General features: G+C 37.1%; 1 protein-coding gene across 4 annotated transcripts in view; it reads right to left on the bottom strand.

Annotated features, from left to right (window-relative positions):
- The window catches only part of LOC117409576 (PH and SEC7 domain-containing protein 3), a 102,075-nt gene that overhangs the window by 66,039 nt on the left and 13,869 nt on the right, over positions 1-22,167 (bottom strand). For 3 of the 4 annotated variants that reach the window (XM_034015836.3, XM_034015838.3, XM_034015837.3), the window contains exons 2-4: positions 13,089-13,200; positions 5,206-6,265; positions 2,879-3,349 (exon numbers count right to left, since the gene is read on the bottom strand). In XM_034015836.3, coding sequence (XP_033871727.3) covers positions 2,879-3,349; positions 5,206-6,265; positions 13,089-13,200 — 1,643 coding nt within the window. Of the gene's footprint in view, positions 1-551; positions 672-2,878; positions 3,350-5,205; positions 6,266-13,088; positions 13,201-22,167 lie in introns of those variants that run through there. The other variant, XM_058990464.1, reaches the window with a different exon arrangement.

Raw genomic sequence — 22,167 nt, 5'->3', positions numbered from 1 at the left:
CACCGCAGTGATTTCATTTCCTCCTAACGCTTGTTACACAAAACACCTACTGTAGCCTATTATTATTCAGCACCTATTGTGAAACAACATTCTCATTATCTATCAGAAAGGCTGTATTAAAAACATATAATACACGCTTTATTTTTCAGAATTAATTAGCATTAACAGTAATCCCTATTTGAGTTCCACAAACATGTCATGTATTTTTTAAAAGACAACACAAACATGGTTATCATCAGTGCTGCACCTCTTGATTACTACATACTGCACCTTTATTAAAGCCTGCATGGATGCCTACAAGCAAAAGCACCACCCCACTCCCTTCTGTAAAAGCTCCTCATTTAAGCCAGCAAAGCAAAACCTGCCACTTACAACCTTCACTTTATAAAGAAATTAGAAGCATCCAGGCCAGCATGCTGCTCAGTACAGCCACTGCAGAGCTCACAAGCTGGAGGAAATGCTGCCTGTTCTTTCAGGGTATGGAAAGCACAAAACTGCTATCGTCATGACGATAAATGAGCATGTCATGCATACTGAAGGTCAAGACTTACTGAAAGGAGCCGTGTTCTGCATCGGATAGGCCAGGATGGGAGAAACACCCAGACACAAAGGAGCCCATATGAGCCTCTAAACTGGAAAGTCAGTAATAATCACCTCTCTTTTCTGAGCCATGTGACTGGCCTTCAGTGGCTGTGCTGACCTACATGGAGACAGAGGAGTAGTTGTTCCTTGGCTTGCAGGACACAGGTACTAAATTCTGCTTATTAATTAAAATAATGTTAGAGGGGACTGCCACAACTTCCTGTGAGCTGAATGGTAATTCTATCGTGGGGTCGGTCTGAAATTGAAAATGATTTAGCTTCTCCTTTTAACTCTGTCAGCACTGGAGCAGAGGACTCGCTGCAGACAGCATCCAGAGCATCATGCTGTTAGTATTACAGTACATTTCTATAAATCACTGTAAGATATGTTGCAGCTTAGGTTTCAGTGTAATTGATTTTATTTGTGCTTCAGCTTTATTGTCATGCTCTGTTGATGTGGGATATTGTTTTAGGTGCCTGCCCACTATGTCTCTGTTCATTACACCACAGTTCTTTTTTTTAAATAAGAATGACATGAGATTTTATGAGAAACAAGTATGTCTGTAACATACATCCCCTGCCACTGCAGTTAAGAAAAGGGTGATAACCATGACCGACTGTATATACAGAATAGTATACAATAAGATGTAAACTGGTACAGAGGGTCGACACTCTTCCCATAATACGAGTACAGTAAGTGAAAGATTAAAGACAAATGCAGTCGAAAAGATATAGGAGGATAGGCGTGTATAATATAATAAGAGTCTAGAAACGTTATAAGCAATCCGGGTAATTCTTGGGTACAAAATAAACTTTGAATACATAATCTGTTTTTACCACGATAGGTTAATCCAGCAAAACAAAGTTATAGAGTAGGTTACTGTAAAGAAAAACCTGCCTCAGTCCCAGTGAATAACATTCTGGGATCTATTGTACTTGTGAGGAAAATTGCTTAATGAAACCATGGCCACATTATACACCCAAATTACCTCTGCCACAATGTAGCACCATTTGTATTACCTTTTTCTGACATTACTACAGTTTATACCAGTGATTAATCTACCATTGCTGCCCACAGATGTGTCCATTCTGTGAAGAAGCTACAGTATCAAACACTGTCATTTACATACATCTTCTTTAAGGAACCTACAGCATTGCACACTGGGTTTGTGGCTCTGGAAGAAGAGCTGTCCCTATGCAGATTGTAGCCCAGCTTGACACTACAGAAAAAGTTAAGATTTAGAGGCAGGGCAGTGTATAAGAAACATAATACTGTATGTGGTCAAATAAAGAATGTTAAACAATGATTTAATTCAGTAATTGAATATGAAATGAAGAATTGTTGTAAAGCGCCTGTGATGGAAAATTAAATAACATTTTGGTACAGGTATGACTCTATGTGAATTGAAACAACAAGATACTGTAACTGTGATATTTCATACCTGTACCAAATAGAGAGGTTATTGGAAGGGTGGAAGAATAGTAATACAAAAGAAAGCAGAGAAATAGAAAAGAAAATAATATAAACATTACACAGGGAAATTAAGATAGACCTGCAGTACAACACAGTACAACCTCAGAGTTATGAACAGCAAACTTACAAACTGCCCGGTAAACTGAACGCACCACTTTTAGCTGGAAGTATGCAGTCACTCAACCATGCCTACAATGCAACCAGAATCCAGTTTAAAAAAGTGCAAGGTTAATGATTTGGTAAGAACTAGGAAAGATTTGGTAAGAACTAGGAAACGGAAATGTGTTACAAACATTGTAAATATTTTTAACAACTTGACAGCGGTGTCATCCTCAGCAATGGGAATACGGTATCTGGAAATTGTCAGTGATATTAAAAAAAAAAAAAAAAAGAAAAAAATGTAACAATTTGCAAAGGAGATGCTTAAGTCTGAGGACTGTTTTGCTTGTGTTTACGCAGCAGAAACAGGATCAGTTCTGGTTTAGTTGCCACAATAGTTGACAACATTTTACAACACTAATGTATTTACTTCTAACCCATCCTTACTAAATGATCTTCAGTGACATTGCAGTGGTTCAATATTGCAGTTCCATGGCACCTAATCAATACCAGTGTATGTTCACATACGGACCACCATTCCAAATACTGTACACTGTGTTGCCATTGCAATGTATTCTGTGTCAATGATTCTGCTATAGATTCTAATGGGTATGACAGAAGTATTATAATTGTATCCCAATAGTATTTCTTTACATTTCTGTGTCATGAACAAGTATTAGAAGACAAAATAAATAGTAGAATTTGGCATAACTATTGTACTTACCTTAAAAGGTTATGCAGCCAGTTAGAATCTTTCTTGATGTCTTCAACATCCTCATGAACTCCATTTTGAACAGGACCCACAGAAGTAGTATCTAAAATGTGGTCAGATTTGCTGTTACTAAGTGGAGACCCAGTCCTGACCTCAAGGTATGATGATGTTACCTCCAAATATCCTTTGCCTATTGTACTGTCTGTAGACACACTCAGGATCTCATGCTGCCCTGCCTCCAGAGTGCTCTCCAGGAGACGGTTGCTCTCTTTGATGCGCTGCTGGATCATCGGTGTGAGGGGCATGTTGAAATTGAAGTGCATTTCGGACTCATCAGCAGAAGAGAGGGCATCCAGTGATTCCATGCTGCTGTACAAAGTGCCCTTTGACCAGTGCGATTCCAAAATGCTTTCAAACTGTGAACTAAACACATCGGTTGCTTCCTCACCCTGCGTTGTCAGCTGTGGGTTTTCTTGATTGGTCCTGCAATATTACACCAAAACAAACATGCCTTAGTTGCAACACTGTCATTTAAGTATTTGTAACAGCTTTGTGTTGTTTAAGGTAAGTTCTAAATGGTTATTTCTTTCCACTCATTCTTTGATTCCATATCAAGATGGATCATGTTACCTAGCAGGTTTGTTATTGTTTTCCATCAAATCTTTCCCCTTCTACAGTAATGCAGTTCAATTAAGGTGTCCCCAGATTTTGTTATAATAAATAGTACACAGGAGGTCTCTTCCACTGAATTGTAAATTACCCTGACTACTTTTTCTTGCTTTTAAGTACATACACATAATTTATTGTACTGTAGCATGAAAGGCATACTAACAGCCCCTGGAGTCTCAAGAGGATACAGTAATGCACGGTTGCATGTTCCATTCTTAGTGGATTTATTTTGAATGGCCACATCTGGAATGTATAGTACAGGGGATTCTACCATCTCTAACAGCAAACTGTGCCAGATGCCATTTGATTGTAGTTCAGTCTCAAAAAAATGTTCTTTTTAACATTCTTATAATGTTCAATCTGGATTAAGGTTATTTAAAAAAAAATAAAAATGGCTTCCACCAAAAAGTGTTTATTAACCATATTTTAATTAACATTTCTCACAATATGGCACTGTTATTGTTTAGTGACTTGTGATAATTTACGGGAACAATGTACACAAGGTAACTGTTTTTTATGATAAAGTTGCATAATTTGCCAATTTTTGCAAAACAAACATGTGGATGTTTGGCACTATATCAATATACTCAACTTTAAATTAGAATTGATACCAAGGGGATCCCGAGTGGCGCATCCAGTAAAGGTGCTCCACGTGGAGTGCAGGATGCGCTCTGTAGTCTGGGCGTCGCGAGTTCGAGTCCAGGCTATTCCTTTGCCGACCGAGAACAGGAGCTTCCAGGGGGCGGTGCTCAATTGACCGAGCGCTGCCCGGGGGGAGGGAGGGCTAGGTCGGCCAAGGTGTCCTCGGCTCACCACGCACCAGCGACCCCTGTTGTCTGGCCTGGCGCCTGCGGGCTTGCCTGTAAGCTGCCCGAGAGCTGCTTTGTCCTCCGACGCTGTAACTCTTGGGTGGCTGCAGGGTGAGTCCGCAGTGTGAAAAAAAGCGTGTGTTCGTCTTCACCCTCCCGAGTCAGCGCAAGGGTGCTAGCGGTGAGCTGAGCATAATAATAAAAAATAACTGGCGATTCCAAATTGGGATAAAATAATAAAAATAATTGGCAACAACTAAATTTATAAAAAAAAAAAAAAAAAAATGAATTGATACCAAGACGTATGTTCTGAGGTTTCATTTACAAATGTTCCTACAATGTTCAGTATAATTACTTGAGTAGGTATAGAAACTGGCATGCAGTCAAATCACAACCTTTACAGTATACTCATATTTGATCTTTTGAATTTGATGGATCATATTTTAGGCCAGAGTTTAATAGATGTATTGTACAGAAAGTGCTTAGAGCCTGAACCAGTGGTTCACTGCAACCCAGCTTTGTAGACATACAGTATTAAACAGTAAGTCATTGTCTGGCAGTCTAAGCAGAGACATGTTAACTATCACTATTTTAATAGAGGTTTCTTTATGTTACTGTAAGGCTTGAAATACTGCTTGGGACTGCTGCATTTTCACTGGCTCTCCCCCACATTTCACTGCTCAGTCTTCATTGTACTGTCAATACAGTACATCAAACGCTTTTGAAATGTCTCGCTACACCTTTTGATAATACAGTTTCTCTTTTATGGTACAATGTTGATTGAACTGAATTACTATTCTCACAAAAGGGTATAATGAGTAGGTACTGAATTTATAAAGAAATAAGGACAAAATAAATTACCTGGCTAGGCATATGTCAGGCACCACTTCACTCTCTGGGCTTTCAACATTTACTTCTGGAATCCTCCCAAACACCTCATCTTCTCCCATGTCCAATTTAGAAGCAGGAAACACAATATCTGAACCTGTGCTCTTCTCAAACCACGCTGCACCTTCATGACTTCCCATTGGTCCATTCGCCTCCTGGACAATGGTGGAGCACTCCTTTTCACCGTCAAGCTCTAAAGTCATATCTGAGGTTTGCTGTACAAGGTCCTCGCACATCTTTAGACAATCTGAAGCATCTATTTTATTTTCCACAAACCTTATTTTTTTAGGTGTTTTTTCTCTGATGTGCGCTCCATCCAAGAAGGCAGTGAAGATTCCTGGAATTTCAGCAAGTATTTTACGAGATTCATCCACAGGATCCTCGAGTTCTTGTCTGTCTTCAGCAGCAGCAGTCTGTGTCTCAGTTTTCGTTTCTTTAACAACTCCTTCACCCAGCTCTTCTTTTGTGGGTACCACAGGCTCCGGTCCAGATGTTAATTCAGCTTGAGCAAGTATTTCTGCTAGTTTTTCTTGGCTTGAGAGAGCTTTTAGTCTGTCTCTTTTCACCTCTCCACTTGTGGAACAAAGCTCTTTTTCCATAGTCGTAGCAGAACAGACAGAAACTGTATCCTTGGTCAGTACCTCAATATTTAGTTCAGAAATCACTTTTGATTTCAAAAGCAGATCAGCAGATTTTTTCAGATTAGAAGTTTCCATACTTTTATCTACGTCAGTTGACGACTGAACCTGATTAGCCATGTCCAATTGCTCACCACTAGCCCCATTAAAGGATATCATCGTTGGGGGTGCTTTGGCAGCCTTGCATGGTTTTCCTGATTCTATATCCAAAATGACATCTTGCCGCTCATTTGGCAGAATAGTTAGTACGTGTGCATTTCCTGTCTCATTAGCCAAAGCCATCGGCTCTTCAGTTGGCTCATCTCCAGTCCTGTCAACTGTGCCATACTCAGAGAATTCATTAGCAGCAGCACTGCTGCCCTCCTCAGGTGGAAGGTGGTAGCTTCCTCTTGAAACTGCAAATATAAAACATAGACATTAGACTAAACACTGTAAATAGAAGAGCAATGATTCACACACAAGTGGAAAAATACAAGGAGATTCAATATATTAAGAAACTGTAACAAGCTACAACCTACATTACATCAGCTTGGGCAGGCCAAGAGGCCACAGGGTCTGCAGATATTGCACCCACAAAAAACATCAATCTCTAAAGTTTAAGATTATTAGTGCAAAGTAAAGAAAAACAACCTGCAATCCCAATATATATTATGGTCAAAGCATTTACTGTGCCCATGGATTGGTCAGTAATCTCCAAGAACCGAAGGACAAGATCTGCATTTATGCGAATATGAACCCAGTACTGTAGATGGCCTTCTGTGTATTACTGCATTTCAAAAATAAATAAATAGATAACAAGAAAATGAAGTATGTAGATTTTAACACAATAAAACATATCTTATTTACTTTTCTTTATTTTTAACCCATAATAATAAACAATGTAAATATGCAATAGATGTTTTTGAACATGCTTAGTGCCATGTCAACTCTTTTTTTTATTATTATATTAAGTGCAATATAAGGGTGAAATATATTTGAAAACAATATACTATATTAACCATGATAGAAGTACAAGCTGAAAATTCCAATTTACATTCCTGTTTCTTGTAAACGGTATGCGAGCCGCTGAGCAGAGCAATATGTCCCTGCAAGACATTTAGTCCAATTTAATAACCTTCCAATACATATTCTACTAAATCTGGGGATGCTGTCATGGGTATGAAGTCATGAATCCATGAAGCCACTCTGATGCTAGAAGGCCAAATTAGTAAATTATATTTAGCTGACTATTCAAGGAAGTGTAGTGTAAAATAAAAGTTTTGGTTTCAGCAATCAGTCAGTTATTATGCTGTCTAAGAGCTCAGCAATTACCACAAAGGTATTAGACTTCAAAGAGGGAAAAAGGGATACAGTTAGGATTAATACTCACGAGTTTGCCTATTTGTGCCCCAATGAAATTGGCTTCCAGTTCTGCTATGATCAAAAGAAACTATAATACCATTTTATTAAAGAGCAATCTAATCACACACGGATTAGTGGAGATATTATCAGGAGGTTAGTGACTTGCAGGTCTCACTACAGTATCTGCCAACTTGCTAACCAATATAGGATCTAAAATACTTACAACAGCATTTATATTTTTAATTAGATTAGATTACACTAGACGTACAGTGCAGTTTAATTGATACGGTTACCTGGTACCCTGTAAAACCAAATGTTTAGAGATGAAACATACTTTAGATGCACAAAATTTAAAAAACACCTTATAGTTTAAAGTACTTCAATACAAACATGTGTTTATAATCTGTTGCACACAACGTATGTTTAATTCCTTTATTTAACTTTCATCCATATTTACTGGTTTCTTTATTTTCAGAAATTCAGCATGGTACTTGCTTCAGAACTAAAGACGATCCTAACTGTATTCTGAATTTCTCTGATGCATTTACTGTGGGGTAAATGTGACACTACAGTACATTGGCGTTTTCTCATGGTCACAAAACTGTAGCCTTTTCACAATATTGCATATTACACTAATTTATCTTTTTATTGTATATATATATATATATATATATATATATATATATATATATATACAAACTGTATTTATCATATATTTTATATTAAGGCAGGATCTCAATTAAACCCATGTCTCATATTTACTAACAACAGCTATAAATAAAACAACGTATTCCCCACCAATCAGAAGAAATGTATTTTTAACTATCTACTGAATTAATTTGGCTTTTATTAGGAGAATCCAAATCTCTGAAGTGGCAGCCTGCATCTCTGATCCCATCTATTTAAAATAAAAACCTGAATAAAGGCATTAGCTTTCCTTTTCTGAGCGTGTATTTCCAAATGAACATATGAAGTATCTGATTAGTGCTCTCAAGGTTTAGATCTCTGCTTAATGTTTTTAATTAACATTCTTTCCATCTGAAACATTCTTTAAACACTGCATTAATCATTCACGTGCGAATACAGTTTTACTTCAGTTTTATAAAATAAATAAATTAATTAATAAAACCCACATTACGAAGATGTATACAAATATTCAAATCAATACAAAATGTTCACAAGTTATAAGAATCACAATCTGTCTTTGAATCAAACATCCATACAAGAAGAAAATGTACAAAAAAGTAGACAAGCTCACACACATTAATGTAGCGATAGTATTATAGGTAAACCTACCACCCAGAATGCCCTCACAGCATACATTCCTATGATCCTTAAGGCCCCAGCACAGTATCTTATCACACACAATACTCATGTCAACTGAATGTATTACTTCACACAAATTGTTTTGTTTTTTTCAGGCTTGGCTGAAACCCAGAGGAATGGCTTAACAGTTTTTAATCAAAATGTCAGATATTCCAGAGTATTCAATTTAAAAAAATATTCTAGAACTATCAACCACTCCAAGGGATCTTAAGAAGTTACAGTACTACTGCTAGAATGACACACAAACATGTACACTGTAGGTGTACTAGCTATGCTAAAATGATGTTCTACTCTACTGCACCAAGTCTAAAATATCTGAAAATGGCCAGCAATAAACCCATAACAGATTAAAACTGCCTGTACCACAAGCAGGTACAGTTTTACACCACAGTACTGTAAATGTTTGTTTAGTTTCTTTCATTGAAATTTTACCGGAATTTTACATAATTTGTGTGTTTGTTTTTGTGATACAGATATAATTTTAGAGGGAATGCTTACAGATCTGGCAACATCATCATTTGGCTCGTAACAGCAGCATACAGTAAGTCACCTGTCCCCTGACTGAAGCTAGACCAGGAAGTGATTTTGTACCAGGAAACAGTTGCAACTTCTATAGTGTTGTCTTTGAAAATGCTGCATTACACATTTTAACTATCAGTAATTACTGTATATACAAGCAAAGAATAAAAAATCAACAGGAAAAGGGGGGGTGAGTGATAATATTGCCACTAATGAGAGGTACATGTACTTTAAAAGCATGATCAGTACTCCAGCCATTGCTATTTTTTGACAATCCTTATTATCTCCCAAATTAAGAAAATAAACCTCCGCAGGTGTAAAATTTCAGCAAACGCATGTACCTGCTATAATGCTGAGCAATACAACAATTAGGCAAAACCGGATACAACTATAATAATAATAATAATAATAATAATAATAATAATAATAATAATAATAAATAAGAATTTTAGGAGCTAAATTGACAAACTTTTTTTATTATTCTGTAAAATACAACTAATCAATTATTCACTAGATGGCAGTGTTTACCACAGTAGAATGCAAATGCCGCTACATTTCTAACCCATCAAATGATATGAAGCTTAAAAATCCTCATATGACTCAAAGGCAGCTTAAATAAATGAAAATAGCAGCATTTGTTCGTCTAGGCATGGCTGTTACTGTATAGCCGAATTTCAAATGTATGTTTTACTGTAGATAACAAATAAGTACATCAATTTTGCTGATGTTGCTCAAAAAAGCAGCTCTGGATTTGCTCTGCTCCTTGCAACATGAAGATGATGACAGCTTGTGTGTTTTTGTAATTTCCTGAATTCAGTAACAGATTTCCCTCCAATAGCTGTAACTGCAAGCCCTGTAGAATGGGGTCCTGGATTCTTTAATTACATAGCGATGTCGTCTCAGGAACGATCATTTTATATTGTATTCATGTGTAAATGACTAGTATTATTTAGTATGCATAATTAAATGGGTGTTTTTTTAAGTACTTTTATTGGTCTTTTTCTAATAAAAAACAATAGATGTATGTACTGTAATGGAATAGTCTGTATTGTGGACATTATTTCTGTGGTCCTAAATGTGTATTATACTGTATCCTCACTTGACCCTTCTAATTTTTTTTAACATTTTAATTTACAGGTAAGTAGAAGTGAATGTGCCATGGCCTGTTGACTATGCACTAGGAGTGTCGATATTATTATTAATTTCTTAGCAGACACCCTTATCCAGGGCGACTTACAATTGTTACAAGATATCACATTATTTTTTACATACAATTAGATTTTTTTTTATTTTTTTACACACATTATTTTTACATACAATTCCCCATTTATACAGTAGGTATACCTTGCTCAAGGGTACAGCAGCAGTGTCCCCCACCTGGGATTGAACCCACGACCCTCCAGTCAAGAGTCCAGAGCCCTAACCACTACTTCACACTGCTGCCCCTACCCATAGACAGATGATCACTGTCAAATACATTTTACAGCCATATTAAGAAAAAGCTATTGACTGTTAATGCTCTCTCATGTGTGCCAAGTCAGTTATTGCTCATACTGAGAAAGAACCCTTAAGCAAGCATTACAACTCAAACGTTGTTTCTGATTATAGTAATACGGTAGAAACTTAAAATGGTCGGGTGTCATGAATGGGGTTTGTATTTGCTCCTCAGCAGTGTACTGTAGAATAAGACTGAACATCCAGGTATATGCAATACTAACTACATCAGACAGAATCTATATTATTCATAATAATAATAATAATAATAATAATAATAATAATAATAATAATAATAATATCATCTGATTTGTCTGCCATTAATCTTTTCAAAACCATACCAGAATACTGTTCCACCTGCAAAATGTACTGGTATGTTTATACTGTTCCTTTTTGGTCCTTTAAATATTAGAAATACTATTTCCAGCATTATGTTTCAAAGGTTTCGGTTTGCAAACACATGACTTCATTTATTGCTGCAGCTGGGCGTGCTTGGTGAAGATGATTAGCAGCTTCCACGCCTCTGACACTGCTGTTCCACATAAACAGATTTAACAGCTGAAACTATTTGATACCGTAGTCTGGCACTGTTGTAATAAATGTCAAATCAACAGTTAAGATGGATTTCAACAGAGTAAGCTGGGGCACGTGGACTGGGTAACAATGTGCACGGTTACAGAAACACAAACTATACCATTAGCAGACCAGGAATTTTATAAATGTCCCCCGTTGAAAACTAATGGAAAAGGATGACTAATAGATACCAAAAAATAAGACAGGCCTATTCATCCGAAACACAAACTTCATGCTGTGCTTGTTTTTTTTTGTTTTCTTTTTTTCATTTGAGTGCTTTTACAGGAAACCTGACAGATTCAAATTTCTAATTTAATTTAGAAGTGCCATTTTAGACACAAACCCAATTAGAAAAGCTAAGTGCTGTATGACTTTCAGCCACTGCTCAGGGGAAAATACTGACGAATGAATTACCCTTTTCAGATGCAGGTCCTTTAAAAGCAAAGGCAGAACAACAAAGCCAGATACTTTCTGCTCTTTCTCTACCCATCATCATGTTCTGACTCATTTCCACTTGGCTGTTTTATGAAGCTTTCACTATTGCACAATGCTTGAATGGAGTACCTCTCGGGCATCTTTGTCTAATCTTGACTCTAATCTTGAAATTTGTACATAATTGCTCATGTACTGTAAGGATTCCAACCTAACAAATACATTTGCATACCCTGTACCCTCATATTTCTGTAATGACCCTGAAAAGAAAGAAGCTGTAGGTGACATCCTTCAAAACTGACGTAAAGGTTGACTTGCTGAATCAGTGCTTTGTACTTAACTAGGTAAAGGTAGGAATCAGTACATCGACTCGGACAGGCTTGTGGTTTTGCTTTCCAGTATCTGAACTTAAAGACATATTTCTACAAAGGAAAAGCAGAAACTAATGTTATAAAACTACTTGTGCTGTTTAGGATTATTATTTTTGTGAAACATTTAAAACTATTAGAGCTCAAGCAGAAACTAAAAATGTAAAAAACTAAACAAGCTACTACTGGTGACCTTTGCTGTGCATTATACATATCATAGTGAGTAGGGTCAGTGACTAGTCTCTCCTGCACTGGCCAGGCAGGGACAGTTAAGGGGAATGGCAATCACAAGTGAAATGGGTAATGGTTAATACTAGTTACAGAACATACAGTACAGATTACAAACAACCCGACACGTGCAGAGATAAGAAAATGATATAAAAACACGAAGGCTTGTGAGGAAAGCCTTCAAGGGTAGCGGTTTAAAGCAGTGATTCAGAAACAATTGAATTAAAAGATCAAAACAATTACTAATGAAATAATTAAAACATCATAAATAGGTCATACCAGTTCTAATTGACCCTTTTCATTTTAGCTTTGCGTTCAAATCATTTCAAGTCATCTGTAAATGAAGATGTTATTTTGAGATATCTCTAAATCATTTGGAGACATCTCTAAATGAAGATGTTATTTTGAGATATCTCTAAATCAGTGGTTTTCAAACTGGGGGACACGAGAAAAATCCTGTAATGGCAGACAACACTATCTCTATGAACAGGAAGTTAGAGGTATGTTAAATTGAATTATGTAAAGATATCTCAAAAACATTTTGAGATATCTTAAAATGATTTAAAGATGTCTTTAAATATTTGATATTTCGAGATATCTGGAAATGATTTTGAGATATCTATAAATTAATTTGAGATATCTCTAAATGATAACTTGGTACCATAACATACAGTGGGTGAAAAAAAACAACTTTTTGTATTTATTTATTTTTATTTAGCAAGTATGCTAATAATTATCTAAACAGAAACAACCATGGAGAATGCCAGAGAATACACATGTAATAATAAAATATTATGAAAATGTATCCCTTTTAATTTACATATTTGGGATGCAATTAAGAACAGCATTTCTGTGCAAACAGAATAAATGTACGGTTGTTTTGTGAAAATATTAAGTATTATTATGCAAAAAAAGGCTTTAAACATCAAATACATACCGCTGCCTGATGGGGTAGCCTCCTCTACTTTTCCAAATAGAAACTCATATTTGGCCTTTGCCACACTTTGTGCATGTGGTGACGTGCTTTTGACCCAAACAAATGTTTCTGCCTGTAAGGGAAAGAAGTTAATTAAAAAACAGTATATAAACAGTTAGAAACTAAAACTAAAATGACCCCCCCCCCCCACCACACACACACACACACACACACACACACACAAACACACACACACACACGCCTAAATAAAGGAGACTACACAGGGATTGTCCAGCAGCTTTTGTTACAGTGGCCCATCAGTCCCAGATATTGTTTTCAAATGGCAGGACAATGTGAGATTTTATTGTTGATGTACACATACTGTTTCTATAAATATGTCTGTAACTTTATACTTTAAAACATATACTTAAAAGGATTAATGCTCCTACACCGGAAGACATTAATGGGGTTGGCTATTGTTTCACTTTCAGAAAATTATTATTTCTTAGGAAAAAGGATGACCGTTGGCTTGAACTCAGCATTTATTTTTATGCCATGGGTTCGTATTACTGCCAAGTGTGTCTAATATCTTATCTAGCAAAACTGATGCAACAAACCTGAAAGTTTAAACATCCTGTCACAAACAGGTTCTTGTAGACTGAAACTGCTCCTCATGAACAGAAGGAATATCTCCTAATTATTTTAGAACAAACTAATCAATTTTGTCTTAGGCATATACAAATCACCAAAGCGACCAGCTGCCTAAATTACACATATTATGACTTTACATTTTTTTTTTTTTAAATCACACTGCTGTTTTTGCATTATCAGGATTAAAATGTTACGTAACATTAATTTTTGAAACTGCCGTCTGGAGATGAGTGGCTGCACAGTATGGAGTGTTTGATTTATCTCTGTGACTCGTTTCCATCGGTTTTTACATCTTTGGTGCCATTTCATAACAAACCGGTACTGTACATAAAGATACATTCAGAATAATACATCAAAATATAAATGAGATACATTACCGGTTTTCCTTTTCTTAAATAGGCCTACTGTTCTGTTTTAATGATCTACAGTAAGATTGCATTGGTATTGAATTGCCCGGTCTTTGTTGGGTCACAGTTTCTGATGACAATTACTTAAAGATATTTCATATAGGAACATTCAAAGTTAGCAGTTATTGTATTATATTGATCAGTTCTGCTGCTATTTAATGTGTTGAATGTACAGGGATGGGAATAAGACACCCATTGCATAGCCATTTCATTAGGTCAATCTTTATGTCTCTGTGGTTTGCCTCATTAAAAACACAGATGAGCTCACAACAAAACAAGGAATGGCCAAACTGCTATGCAATGGGAGTCTCATTTCCATCTCTGAAGTAACAGGTTAGGCACTTATTGTACTGAGTGCACTCAGAACAGCAGGTAGGATACATTTAATAAGTCATCAGAAAAAATCTTTACGAAGACTACTTCAGTTAACATTTCTTCTCCTAGCACTACTGTATTTGTTAAGAAAATGTGTAAAAAACGATATTTATTTTTAGCGAAATTTATGAAATTTGTAAAGACGAACAGATTGATAAGTTGGCAAAAGTTTCTCATTTTAGATGATGATTTCAATAGGTTAATGGCACGTTATTTTTTTATCTTGTCATAATAGACAATAGTATGGAGGCACAACCCTCTCCCTCTGAGAACTACACAACTGTGCCTGGTAAAGTGCATTCGAGCCACAGATTAAACTGGCTCTATGGTGTGTACTGCACTGTAGTACAGTATCAAAAACAGTTACCCCACACATCTGGTGGGGTTTAAATGTGCAGCTCTATAAATAGGATGCTTTTGTAGCACACAATTGGACCTGATTTCTGACTTCCATTGTATCAGGACCTGGAAACACAGCCAACAGAACCTCCCATATTGTATGTAACTTAGGGTCAATGTGTGTGTTCCAAATACAGCAATCCTCTCTGAGAAACAAAGGTTATTATTATCTGACACGCCTACCCTTTTATTGCCACACTTAAGGAAGACATCTTATTAGGATTACTAAACAGGTAGTTATAAAAAGGAAATTCCTAACATCCTTCTTAATGCTACAGTACTGGTTTAATGTGGAAGACTATGACACAAACTAGGTTTTTCATTTGTTAAAGACTAGGACACAAATTTAATACAAAATAAAAAAATCTGTCCCAAGTGGTATACTTCTTTCATTGCAACTGGTGTGACTTTAAATTTCAAAGAAATGATAATAAGATTGCGGCAGGGCTGAGGCCTTGCACAAGTAAACAGCGTACTATATTTTGTTTGTTTTTCTTTGTGGCCAGGTGCTAATTGATTTATTGATTATCAATTAGCCCTGGCCGCATGCTATATAAAGGAGCTGGAAAGCCAGTTCCTTCGATCTCTGCAAGCCTGAGATGGGTCTGCTGAAGCCTCACAACTCTGGGTCTCGCTAACCAGGGTGAGTGAATCAAGAACACAACCACTGTGTGTAAAAAAATCTGGGTTGTTAGTGCTAAATTTAGAACTGGAATTAATTCAGGGGATTTTAAATCCCACAATACGTTTACAGAGGGTGTGTTAAAAGAGGGTTCCTGCAGTGGGGGCAGAGCTGAAGCTAACTGTTTGGTGTACCTTTATTTGCTAGCTGTGTTTTTCCCTCATTGTATTTCATTTTGGATTTTTTCATTTCTTTTCTTTACACTTGTGGGTATATCCTCCCACGCTAAGTACAGTGGTGGCTACTTTCAACAACACTTGCAAAATATTGTAAATAAACCCACCTGTGTGGTTTTTGATCTCTCTCTCTCTCTCTCTCTCTCTCTCTCTCTCTCTCTCTCTCTCTCTCTCTCTCTCTCTCTCTCTCTCTCTCTCTCTCTCTCTCTCTCTCTCTCTCTCTCTCTCTCTCTCTCTCTCTCTCTCTCTCTCTCTCTCTCTCTCTCTCTCTCTCTCTCTCTCTCTCTCTCTCTCTCTCTCCTCTCTCTCTCTCTCTCTCTCTCTCTCTCTCTCTCTCTCTCTCTCTCTCTCCAGAAGAAACCATGGTGACTACACGGATTAAACATTCTCAAATGTGAAATGAGAGCAGATGCTTCCGCCCATGTTTTAAGGCTGCCATGGCTGCCGCAGTACTCCCTGGGAATGCTGTTGTCATGACTTCATAAGGAGCCTTGAGATTGTACAGGCCATTGCCCAGAGTTTCACAACATTCAGGATGCCAATTTTCACATCTAAGCAGTCATATGGGTAATTGTTACTCAAACACTAGAGTACTGTATGTCTGAATTCTAAAGCACTTATAAAGTATTTAACCCCTTTTTATTAAAATATCAAACAGTAGCATACTTACAACTATTACAGGGCTGTAGCTGCATTAAACCACAACACTTGTAGACATGCAACATGAAAACTGTTTAGCTCACACATGAGTTAAGTTTTGATCTACAACTGTACATTTTTTTTTTTTTTTTTTTTCAATCAAACATTCCCGGTAAGTTTTATTTAACTTTTTTTTAACAATTTTAAAAAATGTAAAAAATTGCAGCAGGCTTTAAAACCGATGTTTTGTTAACAAAGCTGTGTGATTACAATGTAGCTCCCAATACTTTGAAATACAACATAGAGGGAATTACTGTATAGTTGTGCACACCCACATTTACAAGCTCAAATTGTTGTTTTAAGATTTCACTGGGATGGGCTTTGATATCTGTGCTGAACTGTAGATGTGTTAATACACTGCACCCAGTTTTATATGTCTACAGGCAAAAAGCTAATGACACTGCAGACCTAACCTTTGCAGCAGGATTGCCATGGGTTTTGCTTTAATCCTCCCCTCAGGATTTTACTGTATCTTTGTGCTACAGGATGGCATTTTGGCAACTATTCAACTAAATCATTTCAAACTGAATTTCTTTAAAAAAATACCCAGTACCTGTATACTGTTTATATAAGCACATTCAAAATTGCAACCTCCACTCTAATGTATTCCTGTTCACTCACATTTTACTATATGGAAGACACACAAATCAAGGAGGGTATTTTGCTGTGTATTACTGCTTCTCCCTTGTTCAAAATATGCACAGGATTTGAAGACCATGATAACACTTTTAGATAGTCTGTTGAATAGATACAAGAATCTTCATTCTCAAAAAACATTTTACCCCAACCTACCCTCCAACACAGTATACACTTGCATGACAGGAATGGGCAGGGTGAGCCTGGAACGTGTACCAAAGAAAATGATAAACTGATTGACATTGGAAAGCACAGCTTCTGCCACAAAGAGACAATACATCTTTAAAAAAGAAACAAAGTAAAAATGATGCTTGATTCCAGAACAGCAATGAAAGCGCAAAACAACAGACAAGTGCAGGAACAAACTGGATTAGCAGCTTCATGAAGAATTTGAATCTCTGGGAAGTTATGTCACATTTAATGCGGTATAACTCTCGTGCCAGGGAAGTAACCTGTCAATCACTCCTCAATGACAGGTCCTGCGACTCCCGGGTTGCCTAGGCAGCTGCACTTTCTGACCGTTGCAGAGCATACTTTCTGACAGAATAAAGTCAGTCTTCCAGAAGCATTCAAAGGGTTAAAATGCCAAGTTCCACTCCTGTACAGGATAGTGTACTGGGAGCTTGCTTTGGCATTTTTCCAGAGCTGTCTTCATCTGCAATCTCTGTCCAAAGCACTCTCTGTGTCTCATCCTTGTTGCAGTTTTTATCATTTGACAATGTATAACAGATCTCCCTTTGTAACTGTGTATAGAAAGTCCTTCAGCTACCAGGTGTCGAGAGTTACAACTTTTGCGCAGTTTACTGCACGTCAGATTAAAATGGAAAGGACTCATTAGTGTTAACTATTGTTCGTCTTCATAAAGCGGCATTGCTGTCTGTGTGTAAAAAGACACGTGGCGTGTGGATGACCCATTCTTCTCTCAAACAAGGGTTTGTCGAACTAAAAAACAAGTTCATTGAATGCAAAATGTGTGATTTGTTGAAAAATCTTTTCAAACACAATAGTGTTTTACTTGCATTTAAAAGTACATTTGCCCTTTCGTACCATTGGTTTCTCTAATATTTTACACAGCTAATGTTCATATTAAAATGGCTGCTTGCTGCAATGGTGGCGAAGTCCCATCAATTTGCTTACGATTGTAAGTCGCCCTGGATAAGGGCGTCTGCTAAGAAATAAATAATAATAATAATAATAATAATAATAATAATAATAATAATAATAATAATAATAATAATAATCAATGCAACATTTAAATCTCTTATTGCGCATTCACGCTGTGCTTACAGAAAAACAGCAGTGTAATAAATCAAACTGACGCTTTTCTTTTGTCCAAACTTGTGCAGTGAATAATAGCTGAAATGGGGATTACAGAATGATGCAAAATGTACTTGGATTAAAACACACAAGGACATGTTATGTAAAGTTAAGGGCACTAGAAATCCAGAAGAATGAGTAGAAAATGCTGAAAGGTGAAAATTAATTACAAGCGCAGACTGTGTTTCTTTTTTTCCGGTCCGGAAATTGTGCTGTTTGAAATATTTCACCTCAGTAGACGCATCTGAACATTTGAAGTGACACACATTACAGTAGGCCCCTACATCTGGGATCACGTACATTGATTGCTGTCTGCTTTCAGTTAACTGGCAGTCAACACCTTTAATGCTGGTCAGGAGATTTCTACCAACCATTACAGCTGCTTTTGATTTCACTTTCTCTTCATTCCATTAAAGACACATTTTGATTGTTACTGTACTGTATGCCAGGACTTGCTTTGTTCCACTTGCTGTAGTTATGACTGTTGAAACTCAGCACAGACTACAGTCATGTTTGGTATTAGTAGATCTTGATCATTTGTCTTTGACTGTAACACTGCATTACGTGTTCTATTGGAAAGTACGATTAGCTATTTATCTCCATATATATCCTATCTGAGGAAAAACTAAACCATCATATAGATGCATTTACAAAGCTACAACCTCAATTACACATATAAGAAAACAACGTTTGGATGCAGTATGTGGCCGTCTGCTGACACACAGAGCATTAGTTATGCACTGCTTCTCATTTCCAGTCGTGATTACTCACACCTGTTTTTCTCCCTTTTTGCGAAGTGTGGTATTGCTTTGCATGCAGAAAAATATTGGGGTCTGATCAGCATTTCCGATCTGTCCAAGCTGGTGGTACTGTTTGTTAGAACTGAGCCCAAAAACGAAATGCTGAGATTGTAAAAGCTTCTCTTCTAATTTCTCAGAATGACGCTTCTTGGAAAATGGCTGCTGTATGTCATGGAGGATTCGATATCGGGCAGTAACGTTTTTGTTCGTCTTTTCTCGGGCAGTCAGTTACGTTCCTGTTTGTGTACTTTGGCAGTCACATCTTCTGTATTAGCAATTTTATTACAGGCATCACTGTACTCGAATTTGAGAGAAGAAAAAAATGGTGTGTCTTAAAATTCAAAGGAATACAGTGTATATATGTTATCAGTAGGCCTACTTTTTTTTTTTTTTTTGTAATGCTTGAAATGGTTAAAAAAAATAAATAATTCAAGTTAAACACCTCTTGAGAACGTTAGCAAGGCTTTGAAATGTGACAAAAAAAAGTACAGACACCTCCGCTTGAAAGGTGAGAATGCAACAGCAGATGACAGACACCAAATGTTGGTATGATTCCCCAGAGCTAAATGTTTCAGCTTTGTATGACTATAATATGGATTCTGTTCTGTCACAGTCCTGAAAAGAGGCATTTAATACAACCTCTCATACAATGCACATCACAATTTAAATATTGCACAGTTCATTTTTTTTAAATGACATAAGGCTATGCATTTTAAATGTGTAAGGATGAGCTAGAGAAACAAAATTATTTCTGTAAAACCAACCTGACACTGTGACAGCAACAAAATGTTTTAATTGTTCATTGTTTCCAAAGCTGGTCTGCAGATAGCACAGTAATTTATTTCAACTATTGCATCAATTAATATATGTCGCACTGTAGTTAAGCACTACCATTTGCAACAAGCAGGACTTTAATTTTTACTAAACTAAATGTTCCATACAGTAAAGGAAATGGCTTAAAGGGGTTAACAGTCAATGCTTTTAAATTGTCACGGGGTTATCATTTCCAAGTATGTACTGTACTTTCTGCACAATGTAAGCCACACATTGACTCAGTTAAACATTTCGATTTTAGGGACCTGCCAAACTTTAAAACTTTTACAGGGAACAATTTGCATTGTTTTGACATGTATAACAAAACATTAAATATTTAAATTGATACACTGATGAAGGCACCAGTGGAGCAGTCAAAAAGTTTGTACACTTATATTCTTACTGTGCAAGTTTTACTTTGCATACAGCCAACCCATCACCAGTAAGGCAGAACCTACAGTAAAACATTAACATCCGATTCAGGATCAAGGCTACAGTTCACTGTATAGCACTATAAAACACACACAGTCTACCTGTAGATGGCCTGAGAAAAAAATCTGAACCATGCACATTCCAAGTGTGCCATCCTGTCATTTCAAATTAACAAATGAATGTGCTAAAAGTTACAACCAGATTTCACAGTGCACATACGCACCTGCTAGATAACGCCAAGACAGCACTGAACTGAATGAATAGCACCAGGTAACAATGGATCAACTGAATTAACACTAGGTAAGGGTACCAAAAAATAGCCCTTTTTTGTGTATTTTAAGGGTACTGAATTCAGACGCTACTTTTACAGTACATCGCAGTGACAAGAACACAAAAAGAAATGCAGAGGTTTGTGGATCATGAAAGAAGCTGTAATGGGCAGTAATTTTCATATTTTAATGTATTCAATGTCATGAGGGAGTTGAGCTTTAATCTATGAAATCAAATCTAGAATTACAAAGCTTTGATCTTGACATTAAATCAAGCCACCCCTGTTGCTTTTTCGAATTTAAAAAACACATTTTAAAATTCAAAATTGTGCACATCATACAGACAAGCGTGCAAATACAGCTTAAAATGCCTATTTCCTACTATACACCTTTGATGCCACTGTACTGTACGTGTCTGTAGTGTTACCGAAAACGACATCTTTCACTGTGGGGTTTCAAACCTTGTATGGCTTCTTGTATCACTTCTACGAAGATGATGCCCAGCTCTTCCTCTCCTTTCGCCCCTCTGACTCTGACATCTCCTCCTGTATCTCTACCTGTCTCTCAGCCATCTCCTCCTGGATGCACTCGCATCATCTCAAACTCAACCTCTCCAAATCAAACCTCCTTTTCTTCCCCCACCGCTGATCTCTCTATCTCTATTCCTCTTGAATCCACCACCCTCTCTCCCTCCCATCCACCAAGAACCTCAGTGTCACCCTAGACCCCTCCCTGTCCTACTCTCAACACATCTCTACTCTGGCACGCTCCTGTTGCTTCTTCCTCAGGGTAATTCCATATGAAATCAATCACCAAAAACCTTGACCTCCTTTGATTTGGATACAAATTTCCACGCATGTTTGCCTTTGGGAGAAGTGGTTACAGTGTAAATTTTAGGCCTGAGTGAAATCCTGTTCATGAGATACAGCTCATCAACCTTTCCATGGTCATAACTTCCTCCATAAATGACATAGAAAGGTAGTTTTGGTGTTGTTTTAAAATGACACAGTCGCTGTTTATCTCTTTCAAAAACATCTTTTGAGAGGCGCCCAAGAAAATATAAGAACTGTAAAAATGTCCTCAACATTTGCCAGCACTTGGAAGATTTTGTCATAGAAGCTGAGTGGAACTTCTTTGCAACATCTCATGGCAAAGGACCCTGTGATGGTGTAGGAGGAACCACTAAACGAATGGCAAGATCCAGACTCCACACCAATTGTACAGGTCTGCAAAAGACAACATTCCTGCTATTGAAGTAGAATACTTCACGATAGCACAATGGCAAGCTGAGCAAGAGTTTCTGGAGCAACGACTCCTCCAGGTAAGAACTGTTTCAACCAGTTTCCAAAGCAAAAGTCCTTGTATGAGAGTCCTCCCAGTCAACAAAACAAAGAGAAGAATCAATCACAGTCAAAGAGGATGTCCTACCATTTGACCAAGTGAA

Source organism: Acipenser ruthenus, chromosome 2, assembly GCF_902713425.1.
Source record: "Acipenser ruthenus chromosome 2, fAciRut3.2 maternal haplotype, whole genome shotgun sequence".
Lineage (NCBI taxonomy): Eukaryota > Metazoa > Chordata > Actinopteri > Acipenseriformes > Acipenseridae > Acipenser > Acipenser ruthenus.
This window is presented reverse-complemented; position numbering and strand designations above follow the sequence as displayed.